Raw genomic sequence first — 25,102 nt, forward strand, 5'->3', positions numbered from 1 at the left:
AAAGATCCTGCCTTAGAAAAGGCCTAAAGTAGCCCTTCAATTAGTCCCATCACCACAGCTAATTTTCCTTGTTTATTAATTTTTTAATTTTGTGTTTCTTCATCCCTGTATATTTAGTTATGATACCTATGATGCCTAGTATCAAGCATATAAGCACGCAAATCTTAACTGAACAAAATCCTAATATATACGACAATATATATGATGCACCACATACATACCTCACTGAGGAGGTATAAAATGTACATAAATAAGTTGATTATAGTGGCTTTAAATCAGAAAGTATATGTTAAGTACAGTTAAGAAAACTTTTATATAAATATCAGTTTTTTAAAGGTTAAAGGGGGGGCTGGTAGCAGCACAGCACAGTGGGAATAGACAGGCCTTGGTTCTGAGATCTAATTTATCTCTACCATTTAGTTGGGTAATCTTGGATAGCCTTCTTTTTTAAACACTGGCACCTGAGCTAACATCTGTTGCCAACTTTCTTCTTCTTTTTTCTTCTTCTTCTCCCTAAAGCTGCCCAGCCCACAGGTGTATATTTTAGTCGTAGGTCCTTCTGGTTCTGCTATGTGGGACGCTGCCTCAGCATGGCCTGATGCGTGGTGCCATGTCCCCACCCAGGATCCAAACCAGTGAAAACCTGGGCCGCTGAAACGAAAAATGCAAACTTAACCACTCGGCCACGGGGCTGGCCCCGGGATAGTTTTCTTAATCTCTGATAAATTCTTGCCCTTTACAGGGTAGATGCAAGAATTCAATGATCATGGCTAATACATAGTAAATATTCAATTAATATTAGCATGTCCTCTGCACAGCCCCCACCCTTGAGAAATTTACTCTCAAAGAACATCTAAATAGAAACAACAGACACCTACATTTTCTTAGTAAAGTTAACTTCTTTTGTGGTATTAAGGAATAGAGAGTTTAAGAATTTAAAGAATGGAACGTGACAAAGAAAGCTGGACTAAACGGCCTCTGAGTTTCCCTTATAACTGAGTCTACGTTGAATGCTATAATGGACTTTAATAAAAAGATTTCCATTTTTGGATAAGGAAACTGAAGCGAGGGCATTTAAATAATTTGCCCAACGTCAACAGTCAGGATTTGAATTCAGGTAGTCTCCAGAGACAATACTTTTAACCATGTATTATGGATTTTTCTTATTTTTGAGGAAGATTAGCCCTGAACTAACTACTGCCAATCCTCCTCTTCTCACTGACGAAGACTGGCCCTGAGCTAACATCCATGCCCATCTTCCTCTACTTTATATGTGGGACGTCTACCACAGCATGGCTTTTGCCAAGGAGTGCCATGTCCGCACCTGGGATTTGAACTGGCGAACCCCGGGCCGCCGAGAAGCAGAACGTGTGAACTTAACCACTGCGCCACCAGGCTGGCCCTGTATTATAGATTTTTGAGACCTCAAAAAGGTAAAATTTATCAACTTTTACACAAACATTTCCTGCTTTGTATGACTCAGTTTAATTTTTTTCATCACAATCAATCTGTTATCCTATTCTATACAGTGGGTTTTTATTGATAAAAACGTGTTTTGATTCTTGTCTCTTCCAATAAACTTGCCAGTAAAGCCTGGCTCTCCTATTTCTTGGTGCTCAACAAATGTTTGGTAAGTTTATTGGTACACAGCATTTATTGCTAAAGAACTGAAAAAATAGAAAGCCTCCTAAAGGCATATATGAGGTAGCTAGGAAGACTAAAAATTATGGAAGGAAAAAAAAAAAGACAAATGTGTGTATGTATAGGCTACTGGGCAAGGATTCTTTAATAATGTCTTGCTTATGGTCTTGTTTCAAAACCTCAAATTTCAACACTTTAAACTGTAGTATTTACAATTGAGGGGAGATTTCAACATTTAAAGAGGTTAAAAAAACAAAAGTTCCCACTTTGGTGCAGGCAAACATTTCCACGAGCCTTTCTGGAACCAGAGAGCATTGTAATGTTAACCTATTCACTCACAATGAAAGAGGACAAAAGATGTGTCCATGGAATAACTTTCCAAGAGCCATCTTAGGGGCCAGCCCGTGGCGCAGCGGTTAAGTGCTCACATTCCACTTTGGCAGCCCAGGGTTCGATGGTTCGGATCCTGGGTGCAGACATGGCACCACTTGGCACACCATGCTGTGGTAGGCGTCTTACATATAAAATAGAGGAAGACGGGCATGGATGTTAGCTCAGGACCAGTCTTCCTCAGCAAAAAGAGGAGGATTGGCGGCAGATGTTAACTCAGGGCTAATCTTCCTCAAAAAAAAAAAAAAAAAAAAATAGCCATTTTAGAAGTCAAACATTCCAACAAAAATTTTAGTAGTATTTATTTTAAAAAATAACATAATTGGCTCATTCCCAATTTTCACAGTAAATGACTGACTTGTCTTAAAAGATTATGTCCTCCCCCAAAATCAAACATGCCAAAGTTATAGCTAGGTGGTTCTGGGGCCACCTGTTATTGAAGGGGAGCAAAATACGCCACCCTTAAACAAACCATTTTGGTATGTTGATTATTTTGAATTAAAGTCACTTAAGAAACAGCTGGTGTAGGAAGGACACTCTGACCCTCCTATGTCCCCCTGAAAGCAGGAAAAACATCTCCCATGTGAAAGGAACCCTCCCTGCACCAGAAGGGTAGAAGGCATCCTTATTACCAGAGACAGGGAATTCAAGGCTGAGAAAGCTATATAAACAAACCCTGTTACTTCTTCACAAATTTACTATCCCAAGCCCAAATTTCATTTGTCTTGTCAATTCTTCACAAACATATTGTTTGTCTAAAGGTATCAAGCTGCCTACTTTGGTCACTTTTTTGAGTCTCATAGTTTTATGAGCTCTCATACATACAAAATTAAATGTGTTTGTCTCCTGTTAATCTGTCTTATGTCAATTTAATTATTAGACCAGCCAAAGAACCTAGGGGAAAAGTCTTCTTTCCCTATGTTATCATCAAGTAACAGAACCCTCATGCTGAAACCAGGGTCCTCCTGTCCTCAAGAACCCTTTGGTCTGAATGCCACTGCTGAGGCAGGTTTGTTGACTATGCTCTTTCTGACCAGACGCAGCCTTAAGAGAAGAAACCCTGTCTGTGTAGTTCTCTTACCACTGAGAGGATATTTTCCTTTTCACGAAAACAAAAACAAACAAAATCTAAGGTAACTAATAATTCTCCTGCTACAGGGGCTGGCCCTGTGGCCAAGTGGTTAGGTTTGTGCACTCTGCTTCAGTGGCCCGAGGTTTCCCAGTGTGGATCCTGGGCGCAGGCATGGCACCGCTCATTGGGCCATGCTGGGGTGGTGTCCCACATGGCACAACCAGAAGGATCTACAACTAGAACATACAACTGTGTGCTGGGGGGCTTTGGGGAGAAGAAGAAGAAAGAGGAGATTGGCAAGAGATGTTAGCTCAGGTGCCAATCTTTAAAAAAAAAGTGTTTAAAAGTCACACTGTTCAAAAAAACAAATAATTCTCCTGCTACAAATGCCTAGAAACATTAGATAGATTCATAACAAAAATTAGTTTACATTCATAATTGAGTTCACAAGAAAGTAAGGGAAATCCCTATGTGACGGAAACAAAGATGAAACTGAAAAGCAGAATGGTCAGTGTGCGATCTGACACGGCAGCTGAACTTGGTTATTATTTTGTAACCCAGGGACTGGGTACTATCACCCAGAACAGAAGATGAGATACAGGGCTCAAGTGAGGCAGAGAGTTAGAAGTGACTCCCAACATAAAGACTGAGACTCTTAAAGGGCTACACCAACCTTCAAAGAAAGAGTAAAATTATAAGCTGAGAGTTCAAAGTCCTGGGCAAATGCCTCACATGGGTTTAAGATTCAATGTTATACCAACCAGTGTAGTTCAGACACTCCCAACTGAAAAATTAATATAAAAACTAGACCCAGGCCAGTGTTACCCCTGAAGCTCCTAGCAGATATAAAACCAAAATTGTTGTGTGGAGGGACATCCACACAAAAAGTTCACAAGGGAGTCTCAGAGGAAAAAAAAAAAAGCACCACTAAAGAAAAGCTTACAATTAAACATTATATAAAACACAAAAAAATACTTCACTGGTGGCTAGAATCAGCACACAAAATAGCAGAAATAGATTCCTAAAAATGTGAAATAAGAAAACGACAATGTGAAAGAGGATATAAAATATGTATACTTAAAATGAGTAAAGACATGCAAGAAGGAATCAAAACACTCAGGAAAAAATACACTATGAAAAACAATAAGAATTTCTGAAGAAAAAATAGAACTGATAGAAATAAACAATACACTGAAATACAGAAATGAAAAGTTAAAAAAAAAAACAACCGGCAATATAAGCAGCAGCTAAAGAATTTGTAAACTGGAAGATATTCATGAGGAAGTTATCTAGTATATTACCAATACATGTAAGAGGGGTTTAACAATGTGCAGAAAAGAATGAGAAGGTTTACTTACGTCTAATGAGAAACGAAGAAGGGGGAAAACAGTGAGACATGGGGAAAGGGTAATATGTGATGAGATAATATGCGAGAATTTTCCAAAATTGATGAAAGCTTTCAGTTCTCAGGTCAGTAAGCACAGTTCTTGAAGAGAAGAACTAAAACTAACCCTATATCTAGATGTACCTGCCCCAAAATGGAGAACAGTAGAGACGAAGGAAAATTCTTAAAAGAACCAGAGAAAAAAGGCAGGTTATCTCCAAATGAATAATTGGAATGACTTCTCAACAGCAACCATAGAGGTCCAGAAAAAAATGGAATATTTTCAAAATGCTGAAAGAAAACAATTGTCAAACTAGAACTCAATGCTCAGCTAAACTATCAAGATTGAGAGTAAAGACTTTTCAAAGGCTGACAGAGAATTTACTACTAAAAATCTCTCACTGAAAAAACTATTAAAGGATGTACTTCAAACAAAGGGAAACTGAACCTAAAGAAGGAAGGAATGAGATTTATAAGAAATTGGTAAACACATGGGTTTATCCAAATAAGCACTGACTATGAAACTATGACAATAATAATTACTACTTATTTGGGATGATATAAAAACAAGATAAAGCTAAAATACACTGTAGATAGGAGAAGATAATTAGTATTCACTCAGGAAGAAGATAAAGCAATTCACATTAGAGCTATGGTTCTTAAACTGTGATGTGCATCAGAATCACCTGGAAGGCTTGTTAAAACTCAGACTGGGTCTCATCCCCAGCATTTCCGATCCACCAGGTGTGAAGTGAAAACTGAGAATCTGCATTTCTAACAGGTTCCAAGGTGATAATGCTGCTCCAGGACCCCTTCGAGAAGCAATGCATTTGGTTTTAAGTCAAATACGCATGTTAAAAATTTAAAGGTAAAAACCCAGATAACTAAAGCAGAATATATCATTTACAGTCCAAAGAAGGAAAAAAGGAGGAATAAAGAAAAATACATCAGGGGCCGGCCTGGTAGCATAGTGGTTAAGTTCACACGCTCCGCTTCGGTGGCCCAGGGTTTGCAGGTTCAGATCCTGAGCGTGGACCTAGCCCCACTCATCAAGCCACACTGGCGGTGTCCCACATACAAAGCAGAGAAGAGTGGCACAGATGTTAGCTCAGGCCCAACTTTCCTCACCAAAAAAAAAAAAAAAAAAGAAAGAAAAATAAATCAATTCCATAGAAGGCAGCAAAGTAGGAAAAAAAGATAGAAATAAAAACAACTCCACTAAGTAATCAATCACAATGAATTGATACTACTAAATTCACTAGGTAAAAGGCAAAGATGGTCAGACTGAACAAAAAACAAAACTCTGCTAAATGCTGAATATATTATAAAGTTACAGTAATTAAGACAGTCTTGGTCATAGCACAGACACAGACAAAGTGACCAATGAAATAGAACAGAAAACCAAGAACCAACCTATGCATCTATGGAATTCTGATATATGACAGAAGTGACACTGCAGATCATTAAGAAAAGGATAAACTACTCAATAAATAAAGCCAGGACAACTGGTTACCCATAAAGGAAAAAATGAAATTGGATTCCTGTCTCAAACTGTACATAAAATTCAATTTAGGATTAAATACTTAAATGTACTTAAATGTGAAAAGCAAAACTTTAAACCTTTTAGAAGAAAATATAGGAGTAGGGAAGGATTTCTTTCTTTTTTTTGCTGAGGAAGATGTGTCCTGAGCTAACATCTGCTGACAATCTTCCGCTTTTTGTATGTAAACCACTGCCATAGCAGGGCCACTGACAGACTTGAGTGGTGTAGGTCCTGGCTAGGGAACTGAACCCATGCTGCTGAAGCTGAGTGTGCTAAACTTAACCACTAGACCACCAGGGGTAGCCAGAAGTTCTTAAAGAAGACACAAAAAGAGCTAACCAGAAAAGACTGGCAAATTCAACTACCTTAAAATCAAATGTGTTCATTAAAAGACACTATAAGAGAGCCCAGCCTGGTGGAGTGACGGTTGAGTTCACGTGCTCTGCTTTGGCAGCCCGGGGTTCACAGGTTCAGATCCCAGGCACAGACCTACACACTGATCATCAAGTCATGCTGTGGTGGCATCCCATACATAAGGTGGAGAAAGACTGGCACAGATGTTAGCTCAGGGACAATCTTCCTCAAGAAAAAAAAAAAGACACTCTAAAAAAGTGAAAAGATACACATGAAAAGCTTGAGAAGATATTTATAATACATATAACTGAAAAAGAATTAAAATGCAGAAGAGATAAAGAACACCTGCAAATCAACAAGACTACCAATAATATATTAAAAATGGGTAAAAAACACAAACATTTCAAAGAGGAAAGAATATGATCAAACATGAAAAGATGCTCAGCGTCATTAGAAATCAGGGGACTGCAAATGAAAACCACAATGATTTACAATTTTGACCCCATTAGATTGGTAAAAATTAAAAAATTGACAAAATCAATGTCAGAGGATGCATCAAAGAAAACCCTTATATTCTATTAATGATGTAAATTAAATTAATAAAACTATTTTGGAAAACAATTTTACACTACTTTGTAAAATTGGGGCATACCCTGCAAGCCAGAAATTTTACTCCCACATATACCCTACTACACCTTACACCTTTGCTCCAGAAGACATGATAAGAATATTCCCAGCAGCAAGGGTTATATTAGTAAAGACCTGAAAATAACCCAAATGTCCATCTATGGGAGAATGGATACCTTGAGCTATAGTGCCACAATAGAATTCTGTATATTAGTGAAAGTGAATTAACCATAGCTATAAGCAACATGAGTAAATAAAAACAAAATCCTAGAAGAGTACGCAGAATATATCATTTTTTAAAAACTACATAAGACAAAATTATTTTTTAACAAAGCAGAGAAAGCAAAAATCTGTGTTAGCAGTTACATGGAGTGGACAGAACGCTGAGATCAGGAGGTGCATCTGGGTGGATGCCAGTTAGTGATAACAGTAGAGTTCCTGGATTGGGTGTGGCAGGTGGTATCATGAGTACTCCTTAATATTAATATGCTTTGTAACTTAACTTTATAACTTAAGCATGTGTGTGTGTGTGCATACACATACATACATATATTTTTCCATTATTTGGTATGTATGAAATAAATTTAAAAAGCAAAAAAGGGGGAAAATATGACTAAAACATGCTAGTAGGTAGTAACTGCAATGGGAACCAAACCCCCAGTCCAATACTTACTGGTCAAGGGTCTTATAATAAATGTCCAGATCCTTGTTCACAAGCTCTGTTGTTCTCATAACAATCATCATTTCCCTATACTTTTCCTCAGCATCCCGAAATTGAGGTTCTCGAAGTTCTTTCTTAAAATGAATAATTTCTTCCTCATAACCCTTCTGTCGCCCTATTGCCAAACTGTGATTTCTTTTTACATTGTCTATTTTTTCTTCCAACTCCTGATGTTCACTATAAAAGGGAAAAATAACAAATGAGGACCATTTTTAGCTTTTAGCAGCCTGACGTGGAAAAATCAGATCTCTTTAGATAGATAAATATCATTTACCATTCTCCTTAGCAATCAGCATATGATAACAGACTTTCTCTTTGCTTTTTATTTAAGGCTCCAGTACTAAAGAAAATTTTCTTCCTTCCAAACCTCTGAAGCATCCAGATTTCTAAACAGCTGATTTTTTTGGGTGCTGAATAAAGAAGTCTCATAACATGTGAGCACTGAGAAAGTTCCTGACTTTCAGACCCTGACTAACCTAAGTACTCTTGGTGATTAATATTACAAATTCACAAACTTCTGATTGTGAACTGAGAATACACAATTACCAACACTGAGAAGTTATTGAATAACAGGTGTCATCATTTTGTTCATAATATGTCAAAGACAAAATATAATTTTATCTCAATTAAACTATTAATTTCTGCAGTAATCCTTACTAGAAGTTTGTACTCCTCTAATGAAAGCAAAATTTCTCTTATACAAGTATAAAAAGTATAATACTGAGCAAAAAAGGTGAAATATTCAAACTTTTCTGATAACTTGGCTGATAACACAGATTTTAATGTATGCTTTAAAAATCTTCATTCATTATATATAGCTCTGACCCAGGCAGGCCCCGTAGGCCATATATTCTTTACATTCAGTACCATTACCTTGTGGAGCAGGCTAACAGAAATCTGGGGACTTGGCAATTTTAATCCTGCCCATCGCTGCAGTATGACTATAATTCTATATCACTACTTCAGTAATTCAATTTGTAAGGCCATGAAATGTATTTGTATAAAAACTCTGTCCACCTTCCTATAAGTCTCAAGGGACACTTTGGCTAAGGGCTTACATTCCTTTTAAAAAACATGTATTGAAGATTCTTCACAATTTCAGTAATAAAGACCTTTATTTAAACTAAACACTATTTTAAAAACATACTTTTTCATTTGTAAAACTTGCATTTGACCCATTTCCTTCAAATGGTGTTTTCTTTCTTCTTCAACTTCTTTTAGTTCCTCATTTCTTTTTCTTAAAGTGAGGTTATCCTGTAGCCATCTTTCTTGTATCTAAATGTAAGTATTAAATCAGTTAACAAAAATAATCAAGTTATCAACATGTGATTCATAACAGGCAACTGCTGACAGGTAGTGCTAACTCTGCCTTACTTAGAATCATGTTAAACTCAACAGAGGGAGAATAAGCCAGGGTAAGGAATCTCCAGGCCTGGACTAATCTGGATGGCCCGCAGATACACAAAACAGAAATTTAGATGATGAAATTAAAAATATAACTAGATGTTTTAATATACCTACACCCCATGGGATATTGCATAGTAACCCCACAACAGAGCCTACTGATCTAAAAGATCATAAGAGAGCAATACTATCAGTCTCCCCCCGCTTTTTTTCCTAGATGTATTTGTCTCCTAACATGTGCCAAGACTGTTAGATACTGTTAAGGGTCAGATAAGATCTTTACCTTCAAGCTTACAAATTATACAAGGCAGGAAGAAATTTCACAAAAATAGTATATATCTATGTCCTTGATGACACTTTCCTGGCCACCGAATTGAAAATTTAAAAAGTTGGCTGTTCGTTTTTTTTTCTTAAAGATTGGCACCTGAGCTAACAACTGTTGCCAATCTTTTTTTTCTTTTCTGCTTTTTTTAACTCTGCAGATGCCCCCGATACATAGTTGTGTATTTTAGTTGTGGGTCCTTCTAGTTGTGGCATGTGGGACACTGCCTCACTGTGGCCTGATGAGCGGTGCCATGTCTGAGCCCAGGATCCGAACCGTTGAAACCCTGGGCCGCTGAAGCAGAGTGTGCGAACTTAACCACTGGGCCATGGGGCCAGGCCAAAAGTTGGCTGTTCTTATCGAGCAGTTTTGTCCTTAAAAAGAGACTCAATGACTTAGCAGCAGCAGCAACACCAACACAATTATTTCAGTAGTTTTCCTGGTGATTATAATGGACTATGTTGTCAAGAGACAAGCAGGAAACAATTTACAAATTTACTCTTCGGAATTTGGAAAAAAATTTTTCCTGTAAAAACAATGGTGGTTTGGCCCATAAAAGCCTGAACATAGAAAACTCATCCCAAGTTCAGCAACAGGACATCTTAATTAGGACCCTCCTGCAGTAACCCTTACAGCTGTGTAAACTCAGTGATGTGGGAAGCGGGAGGGAGGGGTAAATCTTTGGCACTATCTTGTTGCTCACAATAATGGCACAGGAGTCACCAGGGAAAAAGAATTTGGGAGGTGAGAGAGAAGAAGGGAAGCCAAGGATTTCTCTCACATGCTTAATGTTTATTTCCAACCCTGCCCATCTATGAATCACTATTTTGAGTTTTTTTTCAGTTTTCTTGGAAATAAAAATATATATACATATCTATTAAAGGTATTACTATAAGCAGTTAAAGGTGTCTAAAATGATATGGCTATAAGTGTCTTTTTGTTGCCAAGGCAATCCAATGTACCACCTGCAGCTGCTGTGACTCTCCAAGATTCTTCTATGGGGGACTATGCTTGTACTTTTTTCTTATTTGGAACAAGAGAATGTGCCCTTGTTTGCTTTCAGCTAATATTATTTAACACTGGAATTTGCTTTCATGACCACATGAGAGGACTCTTCAAAGGGCTATCACATTTTTAGGTGAGATTGATTTCTGGCACAGAAATGGTGTAGTTTTTAAAGGCATTAACTATCATGCTTGTATAAGTCACGCTGAAGATGTTTCTCAATGTGATTTTAATTATATCATGGAAATTAACTTCCCTAAAAGAGAAAATAAATAATATAGGAACCAAATGAAAAACAACTTTATATTTTACTTACAGACAACTTTTAAGAATATATTATTACACTTCAATCCCTATTTTGTGTGAATTTATCCTTCATAGAGATGTGTTAAAATAAGTAAGAAAAAAATACAGATATATGTAGGATGTTCACTGACATAGTTTGCAATAAGGAGAAAAAGTAATCAACTTAAGTAAGTTACGGTGCATACACAAAAAGAAATATTTTATAATCATTAAAAAGGCGGCGGTAGATCTGAGTTGAGTTGATATGTAAGATCAAATTGCATTCAATGAAAAAAGCAAGATGAAGAGCATCAATGGTATGATCCCATCTGTACACACAAACACATACATACAGATATATTACCTATTTATCTGCTGGCATATGAATAAGAACCTTCTTTAAGAACAAACAAAAAACTGTTAACAGTAATGACATCTACAAGTGAGACTGAAAACTGGCAGAAGGAGAGGGAGACTTTTATGCTTTAATTTTAATTATGCTATAATTTTATGCTTTTATGTTTAAACTTCTGGCAAGTGGGTCTTTTACTAAAAATAAAAATGAAAAAAAGGAAAGAAGAAAAGACCATGCTATTAGAACTGCTTTTCTCTATTGTTTGCATTTCTATTCAATGGAAATACTGAAAATAAAAGTAAGAAGTAAAAAATAAAGAAAAGAATGTTATTTGTATAAGCAATACCATAAGTCACCATAAGCCATTAGTCATTAGACCTACCTTCTGTGTATCAATATCTTGTCTCATGATTCGCATATCCGTATTTATCTTTTCTTTGTGTTTCTCACATTCACTTAGTTGAGCTATTACTTTATTAAGTTCATCTTCTTTTTGCTACAAAAAAGAAAATTCTTTAAGCACAACAAATAAAACTTCAAACAAATAAATAATTTTAAGTTTTAAATTACCTTCTTATAGTCGTCTTTCCCATCTTGAATATAATTTTCAATGTCTTTCACATAATTATGAATATTTTTAACCTTTTCTTTGATATCATTCATCTGTGGAAAGATATTTATTAAATAACACTGACTGGGACCAGGGCATTTAAGATTTACTTCCAAGGAAGTATCTCATACTAAGGTAACAAAAACTTAATAGGAGAGCACAGTGAAACACTGGCTTGGAGGTTCGGAGCAGTGTGTTCCAGTTTCCATCCCAGTAAACCATATGATCTCAGACAATTCTCACCATCATCTGTGGGGCTGAATTAAATAGTCTCAGTTCTCAATTTCTATTTTAAATGAAGAAGCAAAACAATTTAAGTTTAATCCAACAAGAATTTTTAATGTCAAGATTATGTCACAAATCTGAAAATACTATTTATCTTATCATGTTTTTAATTTCATGTGAAATACTAGTGTCCAACATGGTGCTCTGAACATAATAATAAGTTTAGTATATATATTTGATAAGTAAACATATAAATGAAATCTTACTTTATCCTGTGCTATTTTGTTGCTTGAATTTTTTTTGTTGATTAATTCTTCTTTTTCCTGCTGGAACTTTTCCAATGTTGTTTCCAAAGGGCTTACCTGCTCTTTAGCATCCTAAAAATATAAAGAACATAACATCTTATATAACATTCCATTATCTTATTTCACGTGTCAGAATTTACAGTCATAATAAAAGTACTTTCTATGTGCCAGGCTTTAAAAATCAACTCATTTTCTCCTTCCAACAACCCAATGAGGATGATACCATTATTTTCATCTCATATTTCAGATGAGTAAACAGGCACAGAAATGATTTGTCCAGGGTACAACAGCCAGTAAATGAAGGAGCCAGGATTTAAATCCCATCCAGCTCCAGAGTCTGTCTTAACCACTAACCTACCACCTCAGTCACTGACTTGATTCTTAATCTACTCCATGTGTTCCCAACTCTATGCGCATGTGGCTTCAGGTGTAAGTTTTCATGAGTTTGCAGGGGCCCAGGTCAGCACCATATCACCAAAGAATAGGAAAGCTCATTCAGTCCAGGCCTCTCTTTTCCAGATGGAAATATGATTATAAAGGATATTTTTTTTTTTTACACGAAGATTAGCCCTCAGCCAACTGCTGCCAATCCTCCTCTTTTTGCTGAGGAAGACTAGCCCTGAGCTAACATCCATGCCCATCTTCCTCTACTTTATATGTGGAATACCTACCACAGCATGGCTTGCCAAGCAGTGCCATGTCCACACCCGGGATCCAAACCAGTGAATCCCGGGCTGCCGAAGTGGAACGTGCGACCTTAATTGCTGTGTCACCAGGCCGGCCCCTATAAAGGACACTTGTCCTCAAGCCTAGTTTGCTAAGGCTAAGTACTTATTTTATGGTAATAAAAGCACACTGGTACATTGATGTTGGTGTGTTTACACCTATTTTGACAGGAAAGGGGCTTTCAAGTAACAAACTATTTTACTAATCAGAAGTCCACATCATTTGGGCTTGTAACATCTCTACAGCATGATTAAATGATAACCACTGTTCAAAATAGCTCTTTAAAAATGTGTAAAAAAGCACTTTAAGATCTTGAACTATCTAATGAATCTATAAAGGTAGAAACAATTATTTCGTATTACTTTAATGTAGGTGTATTTTATCACACTGGGAAGTGGTATGGTGTGATGAGAATTCAAATGTCTTATACATCAGAAGACCTACCTGAAAATTAACCTTGCCTTCTACTAGCTGCATGAACTTGGGCAAGCCAAGAGATATCTGTAAGTCTCAAGTTCTTTTTCTATAAAAAGGGGATTTAATCACATATCTCAACAGTTACTGAGACACTGAACAGTTTAATGTCAAAGAGCTTTATAAATAGTACAAAATTATACAAATGTAAGGTAGGTACTATTTTATTGGATCATACTCTAAGTCTCTGATAATTTGTAATCCAAAAATACTTAAGAAAGAAACATTTATACTAATTAATGATAGACTCAGTAATATATTTAGTGCTTAGTGAATGAGTATAATTATGAAAACTGAGATAAGACTGTTTCCAAAACTGTTAAAAAATTTAACTGGTTGGGTCCTAGATTTGATTAATCTAGATGAGGGATGCCAAATGGATTCTATTCCACGTGGCAACTCAGTGGCTACTTACTGTATTGGGAAGGATTCCGAGACTATATCGGGAACCAAACAGAAAAAGTGTTATGACTGAGAGGCAGTGTCTGCCGTGGATACAGGATTTGTAGCTAAGACAAACCTCCTATACAACCAAGAATCCTTCTATGGAGTTAGCCAGCCACCACCTGACCACCTCCCATGACAGGAAGTTCACTATTTAACCAGGCAGCCAGTTCTTCCTTATTATGGCCAAAATTCTTCTCCCAGAAATCTTTACCTATTAGCACAAGTTCTGTCACCCAGGAGCAACACAAAGAATTATTATATCATTTTCATTTGGTCCTCACAATAACCATAGTTCTAGTCTACTACATCAATAAAGAGCATTTCACACATTTGAAAAAATTAAAAAAAAAAACATGTATGAATGTTCTTACCTTTATCTCTCTGTATAAGGACTGAACTTCAGTGGATAATTCCACAGTCTGCTCCTCCAGTTGCTGACGACGTTGTAAATTAGTGGATATCTGAAGTTTCTCTGATTTAAGTTCATTTGTTATACTTTTTAGGTATTGAATCTGTTCCTGCTGATCCTGTATAAACTTACGATTCAATTCAATTTTACTGGAAACTGCAAAAAAAAACATATTGACACACTGATTAATGTAGGGGTACAGAAAATACTACGAGCAGCATCCTTCCAGTTGTATAGGTCTATGGAATTCACAAAGGCTGAGTGTCTGCAGGTCCCAACTACTATAACAAATGTGCCACAAGAAGCCCTATAGCCCCCAAACCTGCATGTTGTTCCCTCCTGGCCACCCACAGGTAAGGCTCCCAGGGCAGGGATGACTGAGAAAGAGTACAGCTCATCTGATACTCCACATTCAAAATTCCCATTGTTGAAAATCTGTTGTGCAAAGCAAAGAAACAGAGAAGTGATGCTTTTGAGAAAACAGAGTGAATATACTATAGACTGGAAGGAAGAAAGACAGTTCCTTGTCCACAAAACAGGTATAAAATTTACAATAAAAAGCATATGCTGGGAATGTTGAAGGCTTTATGGGTACATGAGGAAACAGACTATATTACCTGTATCTAATTTGTGTTGTTTTTCTTGCTTTTCCTGATTTACTTGTTGAACAGTTCTATCCAAGTCTAGTCCTTGTAGCTTAGCTGCTTGTTGTGCAATTTTTCTTTCAACGTCTTTAAGCTCCATCTTAAGAATAGAACAAAGTTATTTTCTTTAAGAAACTTACTGTATTATCATCATTCAAAATGTTTAAAAATTGCTATTAATTACTTTTTAAATCTAAATTTGTAACTGCTTTTGATAAAATTTTAACAAAGTTTAACAGAATAAAAATGAAATTAATTTTTAATTAATTTAATGATGTAAACAAAAGGAAGCAGACTAAAAAAACAAATAAGACTACTTCTTAATTCTTATAATTTATGAATAAAAAAATATAAACCCAAGAATATAAATAAGCAGGTACTCCCTGAGACTATTTGAAATTGAGGATGGGGAACTCTAAACACAATCTCCACCTGAACACTAGCTACTGTTTTTAACACTCACATTTCACATTCAAACTACCATGAAACAAATTTTATTCTGCTTAAACTACAACAACCTTACCTGGAATCTCTCCATAATTGAAACATCTGTCAGACAAACTTTAGCACTTTCTTCTTCAGGCATTATTACACCCAAGAGTGTTTCCTGTTCTTCCACATCATTCTTTAGGCGCTGTATGTCTCTGTTAACATTTTGCAGTTTGTTTCTTAATTCTGGTATTTCCTTCTCCTTCAAATCAATTATGCTTTGCCTTAACAAAAAACACAATTAAAAATAAGCTATCTAATGTTCTCTCATAATGAGGCTAAGGTTATGTATTTTTGGCAAGAATATCATAGAAGTGATGCTGTATCCTTCTCAGGGCATCATATCAGTGGGCACATGATGTCAGTATGTCTTATTACCGGAGATGTTAACCTTATTCACTGGGTTAAGACAGAGTCAGCCAGATTTATCCATCGTAAAGTTACTATTTTTCTCTCTGTAATTAATAAATATCTTAGGAGAGTTACATTGAGACTACATATATATTCTGTTTCTCAAACTCTGCCTACTGATTTTAGTATCCATTGGTGGATCTTGCTCGCAACAACTATTACAATTATTGTTGTTTAGTGCTGCTGCTACATGTACAGCAATGGTAAATCCCTCTTCTCACCTCACGGGCACAAGTCCCAGCATTTCATCTCGCCGCTTTTCTTTTTTCTTTAGCTCTGATTCTGTTGACTTGAGTTTATCTGGAGCAAGCCGCAGCTTAGACTGCAAATCACTGATGACTTCTTGTAATTCAGCTTCTGTCTGAAAAACTCTCTGACAGACGGGGCAACATGACTGGTTTTCATCCGTTAGCTGAGTAATGAATTGGGAGTAAACTGCTGTGGCTCCAGCCAGCATGGCTATTTTAAGAAATAAATATATTCCCAGTGAGAAGAATACCTAAGTCTTCTTTCAAAGGGCACAATATATTCGGATTTGTATAAATTATTTTTTAGTAACACACAAAAAACTATAACAATGTTCTAGAATTTATCATGTGCTAGAAACTGTTCTAAGAACTTTACACCTATAATCTCATTTACTGCTCCCTAACACCCTAGATGGTAGATAATTATGTCCTCAGATGATATATCTGAAGTTTAGGAAGGTTTCAATAACTTGTCCAAAGTCACACAGTAAGTAAATTGTAGAACCAGGACTGAAACTTAAGGCTCATGGCTCTAGAACCAAGTTTAAAATCTCCCGTCCTTATTAGTTACCTGCGAATGAAAGTTCAGAGATGTCAAAGCACCTCATATAAAGTGGGTGCCTTACCTCGCTGTTTTGAGGATTTTTCAATTTCTTCTTTAAGTCTATCCAAATCACTATCAAAATCCTGGCTACCACAAACATCAAACAGCTTGTCTTCATAACTGGACAACTGCTCTTCCTTCCTTTTTATTTCAATATTTATATGATTTTTATTTTGCTCAGCTGAAGCCAGTTCCTTGCTAAAATAAGAACAAATATGGATCACAATTTTAAAGCATGAGAAACGAGTTTGAAAAGTTTGAGTAAACAGATACAAGACAAATTCTACAAACAAATATTACAAAGATTTACTGAGCAAGAACTTTTTTTTAGACGTCTTGGCAATAGTCCACTTCTGCCTGAAGTCTCCCCCTGGGACACTGACACCTGCCACCCCTGGTCATGGGCCTGCTCCCAGAAAAATGTGCATGGGCAAAATTCTGCCTGGTTTCTGGGGATTCATGGTCTTAGATCCTGGGTTAAGAGCCTCAGCAAGGAGAATATGTTTGCTGGATCTATTGGAGGGAGAGAAAAGGAAAACATTCTCCTAATTCCCTTTGGACTCTTTCACAAAATTACTTCCCTTCCCTCCTGTAAAAACTTTTCCTTTGTCTCCTCCTTGCTGCTGTCCTGTACTTATGTCCTAATCACTCATTCCCTCTTATTCACCAAAGACATTGCTCACTAATACAATTTATCTCTACTCTAACTCTTAAATATCATCCTAGCCAACCTCCGTGCCTGCAGAGACAGGGTTTTACAATTTGTAGAATATGAGGCACTAGTCAAGTCATGTAATCAATTTAATGCATTGCATTCAGCAAATTATTTTAAAAAATGAAACAACAGAATAAACTGAAGTAGACTGTGCCAGTTTACAAAAGGTACTATTTTGAGAAATTTGTTTCAGATAAACGTGTGAGCACACGTATGCTTCATCTTGATACTTCCCATTGTGAATCACAGTAAAAATCTGGAAGAACATAACTGATGTAGATGATGCTTTCACCATCCTAGCCACTGAACACTGCTCATCAAGGTCACCATCTTAGCAGCACCAAACACACCCTCTTTGAAGGAATATCTTCTTAAGGCATCCTAGACACCACTCTTACCTGGCTCTCACTCTGACTCCCTGGGCATGTCCCAATTTCCTTCACTTGCTCCTCTTCTTTTGCCTGCTAACAGTTTAAATGCTAGTGTTTTCCAGGAGTCTAACTATAACCTTTTCTATTCTCTTTGCATAACTACTTCAAGGTGACATATCCTATATTAATGACTCCAACTATCAGATACAAAGCAACAACTTCCAATTTTCTGAACTTAAAACTCCAATATTTTATTCCCTAACAGACATTTCCACAAGAAACATAGATTTAACATGGTCAAAGCCAAATCCACTATTTTTTCCTCAAAAGTCTGTGTGGAATTTTTTGACCCTCTTATCCAACCATGACTCAGGGTGACATATGAAAAAAGTGACCACTTTTTTTTGTTGCAGTAAAAAAACATGTAACATAAAATTTACCATCTTAACCATTTTTAAGTGTACAATATAGTGGTGTTATCTATATGCACATAGTTGTGCAACAGATCTCTAAAAGTGTTTCATCTTACAAAACTGAAACTCTATACCCATTGAACAACAATCCCCCTTTCCCCCTCCCCCAGCTCCTGGCATCCACCGTTCTACTTTCTGTTTCTAAGAGACTGACTACTTTGGATACCTCATATAAGTGGAATCATGAAGTATTTGTCTTTTTGTGACTAGTTTATTTCACTTAGCATAATACCCTCAAGGTTCATCCAAGTTGTAGCAGCTAGAGCATTTTTCATTCCCACTAACAGTGTACAAGGGTTCCAATTTCTCAAAATCCTCATCAACACTTATTCTTTTCTGTTATTTTGATAGTGGCCATCCTAACTGGTGTGAAGTGATATATCATTGTGGTTTTGATTTGCATTTCTCTAATGACTAGTGATGTTCAGCGTCTTTGCACATGCTCGTTGGCCATTTGTATATCTTCTTTGGAGAAATGTCTATTCAAGTCCTTTGTCCATTTTTTAATCTGGTTATTTGGTTTTTCTGTTGTTGAGCTACATGAGTTCTTTATATATTTTGGATATTAATGTCTTATCAGATTATGGTTTGCAAATATTTTTTCCCATTCTATGGGTTGCCTTTTCTCTCTATTGATTGTTTCCTTTGCTTTGTAGAAGTTTTTAAGTTTGATGTAGTCCCATTTGTCTACTTTTGCTTTTGTTGTCTGTGCTTTCCGTATTATATCCAAGAAATCACTGCCAATTTCAATATAATGAAGCTATTACCCTATGTTTTCTTCTAGGAGCTTTATAGTTTCAGCTTTCACCTTTTATAAAGGAGAATTTTAATACTCTCACTTAGTTCTGCAAACTTTTAAGGAACAAGAGCCCCAAGTTACTATGTGTTACCATTTTCCTTAATTCATAAAATATAGGAGAACTAAAGTCAACTAACAAGACATACCATTTCATGACAATGAACGATTTTAAAACAATTAAAAATGAAAGCATAAAACAAGAGACTTCGATTACATCTCCAAATGTTGCAACTACTTACTTCAATCTGGCAAGTCTGTCTCTGGTCTGATTAATTTCTTTTGATTTACTATGAAGCCAGTCTTCAAGCTGTTTTTTGTTGGGAAAATACCCTAACAATGAAGTTAATTCATCACTGTGCCTAGATTTTATTTTTCTGATTTGTTCATCTTTGTCAGCCTACAGGAAAAAAAAAATCTTTTAAAAATAAAGCTTAACATCTCCATAGTATATCAAGAACAAAAATAAATTCTAGACTGATTAAAGTTCTGGGCTTAAAAAATAAAACTACAAAAATCAAGAAGAAAATACAAAATTTCTTAAAGTCGTAAGAGTGAGGATGGCCTAACCCACAAAAGAGTAACAAGTCTGACGATGTAAAAATTAAAACTTGTGTATGATATACGATAAAAATCAAAGCACTGTGCATGTGTATTTGTGTGTATACACTTCCATATTATTACTTTTTTGTAATTAGAAAATACTTTTTAAGCTTGAAAATCTAATTCATAGAACATTAAGCTCATTTAATCCCTCAAATATAAACCCAATACCAACTAAATAGTGTATCACTTATGAATATAAGATAAGCTAGTTTAAAGATCAGAAAGTATAATTAGAACAAAAAGAAAGGTCATACTTTGTCTTTGGTCAGCATCTCCATCTGGGTGCGTGTTGTTGTATGATGGTTTAATTGCTCCATCTCCTGGTCCAGTTTACGCAGGGTCCTGTCTAGGTCTGCTTTCTCATTTTGAAGGCTTATCACTTCTGTTTTTAACATTTCTACATTGCTGTTTTTCTCAGCCTTGCTTAGCTCACGTTCCTTATCAAAAATTCAAACAAAGGCACAGGTTTATATATGCGTGTCATGATAAAATGTATTAGAAATCAATTGCTCCTCAGAATGGTCAAGATATTACTCTTTCCTCCTAACCAACCAGACAAAAAACATAAAGAATAAGATTTTTAAAGAAAATCTTATGAAGTTACCTTACTATGTTATAATGTAAGAGAACTAGTAAAAAAAATGTAGAGGGGTCAAACAGGAGAGAAAACTGAGAATCAGTGCAAAATTAAGAGAAATCTGTCTAGGTATACAGTTTAGTAACTCTTCAGTCAATAATTAAGTATTTATGAAGTACCTATGTAACTCACTATATTGGCTGGCATGTAGAAACTATAAAAATTGTGCGAGGTGGTCCCTAACCAGTGCCTCCTCATCACAAGGCAATATTGTGATAAAGTGCTAAACTGACAAAAATGTACCCTAGATGGTGAGTTAGAGAGCAAAAAGAAATGTTTACCTAAATTATCAAGATGGAATTTGAGAGGGGGATTTGCCAAGTTTTGGGATGCTTACTTTGGTGGTGGTGATGTGAAAGAAGGGGACAGATTAGAAACAAGGAAGAAAATTTGGAAATTCATGAAAAGAAGAGATGGGCTAAGAAAATTTCTACCACAGAAAAAGTGATAACATGGCAATAATCATATAAAATCTGCAGTGTGTGGAACCTAGAGGGAAAATACTTGTTTTTTAAATTTTGGTAAGTGGTTCTTAACCAAGGGTGCTCATAAGAATCACCCAGTTTTGTTTTGAACACAAATTTCCATGCCTTATTCTTAGAGATTTGGATTTGGAAGGTTTGAGGCAAGATCTAAGTGTAAGTACTTTTAAAAAGCTTCCTTGGTAATTCTAATTTTCAATCCACCAGGTTCCAGACCAAAGAGCTGGGTGATTAAGATATTTGGATGAATTCATTTTATATGAGATTGATAGACAAGGTTAACATTTTTACTAAAATGCCACAACCTTAGGATTAGCAACAGATAAAATACTTCAGAAGGCAAGATTATAAATATCTTACACCTTAAAATTATTACACTACTCAAATAATATCTTACAGCTTTTGTGAGCTCCTGGTCCAGTTCAAGAATCCTGTCTGAAGATCCTTCCAACTGCTGTAATTCGTACTTCACATTTTTCAGCTCATTCTGCTTCTTAGTTAGGATTTCTGATTTTAGTTCAATTATTCTTCCCAGTCCAGTTTTCTTATCCCTTATCTCATCTATCTGTTTTTGTTTCAGACTCTCTTTTTCTGCAAAGTCATTCTAAATGCATATGAGAAGCAAGAGTATTAACAATTTTTCATTAAACAACTCATTAAGAAAAAGTTTCTTCATTGCAAAAGTAGTACACACACACTGAGGAAAAAACAGAAAAGTATGAAAAATGTAATGACTACCACCCAGACATAATCATTAGTAACCTTGAGCAAATTTTCCTTTATGATTAGCTTTAAAAAGAAATTTTACTTAAATAAAAGATGTAGGTCTGTATTTTCTTCATATTTTTATCCTTGTAAATTTTAAAAAATTTGCCTCCATAAAGGTTTTTTTCTACATTATAGCAGATTCTATCCTAACACTTATCCAAAAATATGACAAAATAAGGTCCACCCAAAAATTAAAACAATTCAACTAGAGAATCTGACACCGACAAAAGAGAATATTTACCATTAGGTGGCTGGCAGTTTCTGCTTCCCTTTCTTGCCTCTCTCTCACAAGTTTGTGAAAATTTTTAATCTGTCTTTCACTGAATGGTCCACGTTCAAATCCATCTAATTCCAGCTGTGATGCCAAAGACTGAATTAATGAATCTCTAGCTCGGATATGTTCTTGATGACGATCTTCCTGTAGCTGTAGACGACCTTTAAAACACACAGCCATAATACTTTCTTTCAGCTGACTTTTTAAAAATTGAGATAATTATACATTCACATGCAGTTATAAAAAATAATACTGGTGTCCACTCTCACCACTCTTTTTTTTTTTTTTAGGGAGCTTAGCCCTGAGTTAACTACTGCCAATCCTCCTCTTTTTGCTGAGGAAGACTGGCCCTGAGCTAACATCCATGCCCATCTTCCTCTACTTTATACGTGGGATGCCTACCACAGCATGGCGTGCCAAGTGGTGCCATGACCATACCTGGGATCCGAACCAGCAAACCCCGGGCCGCTGAAGCAGAACGTGCACACTTAACTGTTGCATCACCAGGCTGGCCCCTCACCACTCTTATTCAACATAGTACTGGAGGTTTTGGCCAGAGCAATCAGGCAAGAAAAAGGAATAAAAGGAATCCATATAGGGAGGGAAGAAGTGAAACTCTCGCTGTTTACAGAAGACTTGATCTTATATATAGAAAACCCCAAAGAATCCATTGGGAAAATATTAGAAATAATCAACAACTACAGCAAAGTTGCAGGGTATAAAATCAACTTACATAAATCAGTAGCATTTCTATACTCTAATAACGAACTAACAGAAAAAGAACTCAAGAACACAATCCTATTCACAATCGCGACAAAAAGAATAAAATACCTTGGGGTAAATTTAACCAACGAAGTGAAAGACCTATACAACGAAAACTACAAGACTTTCCTGAAAGAAACTGATGACGACATAAAGAGATGGAAAGACATTCCATGCACTTGGATTGGAACAATAAACATAGTTAAAATGTCCATACTACCTACAGCAACCTACAGATTCAATGCAATCCCAATCAAAATCCCAATGACATTCTTTAGAGAAACAGAACAAAGAATCCTAAAATTCATATGGGGCAACAGAAGACCCCAAATTGCTAAAGCAATCCAGAGAAAAAAGAACAAAGCTGGATGCATCACAATCCCTGACTTCAAAACATACTACAAAGCTACAGTAATCAAAACAGCATGGTACTGGTACAAAAACAGGTGCACAGATCAATGGAACAGAATTGAAAGCCCAGAAATAAAACCACACATCTATGGACAGCTAATCTTTGACAAAGGAGCTGAGGGCCTACAATGGAGGAAAGAAAGTCTCTTCAACAAATGGTGCTGGGAAAACTGGACAGCCACATGTAAAAGGATGAAAATTGACCACTCTTTTTCACCATTCACAAAAATAAACTCAAAATGGATCAAAGACCTAAAGGTAAGACCTGAAACGATAAGGCTTCTAGAAGAAAATATAGGCAGTACACTTGTTGACATCAGTCTTAAAAGGATCTTTGTGGACACCATGTCTTCTCAGACAAGGGAAAAAACAGAAAGAATAAACAAATGGGACTTCATCAGACTAAAGAGCTTCTTCAATGCAAGGGAAAACAGGACTGAAACAAAAAAACAACCCACTAACTGGGAAAAAATATTTGCAAATCATATATCCGACAAAGGGCTAATCTCCATATATATAAAGAACTCACACAACTCAACAACAAAAAATCAAACAACCCGATCAAAAAATGGGCAGGGGACATGAACAGACATTTCTCCAAAGAAGATATATGGATGGTCGATAGGCACATGAAAAGATGCTCATCATCACTGATCATCAGGGAAATGCAAATCAAAACTACACTAAGATATCACCTTACACCCATTAGAATGGCAAAAATAACCAAAACAAAAAGTAACAAACATTGGAGAGGTTGTGGAGAAAAAGGAACCCTCATATACTGCTGGTGGGAATGCAAACTGGTGCAGCCACTATGGAAATTTCTAAAAAAATTAAAAATAGAAATACCATATGACCCAGCCATCCCACTACTGGGTATCTATCCAAAGAACTTGAAATCAGCAATTCCAAAAGTCCCATGCACCCATATGTTCATCGCAGCATTATTTATAATAGCCAAGACGTGGAAGCAACCTAAGTGCCCATCAACTGATGATTGGATAAAGAAGATATGGTGTGTGTGTATATATATATATATATATACACACACAGAATGGAATACTACTCAGCCATAAAAAAGGATAAAACCCTCCCATTCACAACAACATGGATAGACCTTGAGGGTGTTATGTTAAGTGAAATAAGCCAGATAGAGAAGGACAATCTCTGTACGACTCCACTCATATGTAGAAGTTAAACATGTAGACAAAGAGACCAGATTAATGGTTACCAGAGGAAAGGGGGTTGGGGGGTGGGCACAAAGGGTGAAGTGGTGCACTTACAACACGACTGACAAACAATAATGTACAACTGAAATTTCACAAGGTTGTAAACTATCATAATCTCAATAAAAAGTTAAAAAAAAAATCCTGCAAGATCTCTTATATTCTTCTCCCAGTTTCCCGGTAACTGTGGTATTGTGATACAATAAGAAATACATATTTGGTCTTTGTCCTCAGTTGCTGGCACAGAGCTCCTAAAACTCTTAGAATTTCTGAGTGACAGGGGTGAGAGGAGTGTCTTTTGTTAGTCATTATATGTATCTTTCAAATGAAGCGACTCGGAAGATGGGAGCTGGTTGTCAGAGGAAGGAACTATGTGATTTGAGAGTAGGAACTTTCAATACTCACTCTCTCCAGCTCTGGGGAGGGGCTGAAGATTGAGTTCAATCTACCAATGGCCAATGATTTAATCAATCATGCCTATATAATGGAACTTCCATAAAACCCAAAAAAACAGCGTTCTGAGAACTTTTGGTTGATGAACACATCAAGATGCTGGGTTAGTACCACACATGGAGAGGGCATGGAAGCTCAATGCCCCTTCCCCATACCATGCCCCTATGCATCTCTTCCATTTGGCTGTTCCTGAGCTTTATCTTTTATAATAAACTGGTTATGGTAAGTGTTTCTCAGAGTTCTACTGAACCTGAGGGGTTGTGGGAACCTCTGATTTATAGCCAGCTGGTCAGAAGTACAGGTGACAGATAACCTAGAACTTGCATTTGTCATCTCAAGTGGGGGGCAGTCTCATGGGACTGAGCCCTTAATCTCTGGGGTCTGACTAACTCTGGACAGTTAGTGTCAGAATTGAATTAAATTATAGGATACC

At 36.4% G+C, this 25,102-nt stretch overlaps 1 protein-coding gene across 1 annotated transcript in view; it reads right to left on the reverse strand.

Moving 5' to 3' along the window:
- Positions 1 to 25,102, reverse strand: part of RAD50 (RAD50 double strand break repair protein) — a 67,301-nt gene that overhangs the window by 14,800 nt on the left and 27,399 nt on the right. Inside the window, exons 8-21 of the mRNA XM_046666851.1 lie at positions 21,785 to 21,978; positions 21,173 to 21,379; positions 19,911 to 20,093; positions 19,293 to 19,450; positions 16,718 to 16,893; positions 16,065 to 16,302; positions 15,467 to 15,656; positions 14,917 to 15,043; positions 14,262 to 14,455; positions 12,205 to 12,315; positions 11,674 to 11,766; positions 11,486 to 11,599; positions 8,880 to 9,007; positions 7,685 to 7,909 (exon numbers count right to left, since the gene is read on the reverse strand). Coding sequence (XP_046522807.1) covers positions 7,685 to 7,909; positions 8,880 to 9,007; positions 11,486 to 11,599; positions 11,674 to 11,766; positions 12,205 to 12,315; positions 14,262 to 14,455; positions 14,917 to 15,043; positions 15,467 to 15,656; positions 16,065 to 16,302; positions 16,718 to 16,893; positions 19,293 to 19,450; positions 19,911 to 20,093; positions 21,173 to 21,379; positions 21,785 to 21,978 — 2,338 coding nt within the window. The remainder of the gene's footprint in view (positions 1 to 7,684; positions 7,910 to 8,879; positions 9,008 to 11,485; positions 11,600 to 11,673; positions 11,767 to 12,204; positions 12,316 to 14,261; positions 14,456 to 14,916; positions 15,044 to 15,466; positions 15,657 to 16,064; positions 16,303 to 16,717; positions 16,894 to 19,292; positions 19,451 to 19,910; positions 20,094 to 21,172; positions 21,380 to 21,784; positions 21,979 to 25,102) is intronic.

Source organism: Equus quagga, chromosome 7, assembly GCF_021613505.1.
Source record: "Equus quagga isolate Etosha38 chromosome 7, UCLA_HA_Equagga_1.0, whole genome shotgun sequence".
In the NCBI taxonomy this organism is placed as follows: Eukaryota; Metazoa; Chordata; class Mammalia; order Perissodactyla; family Equidae; genus Equus; species Equus quagga.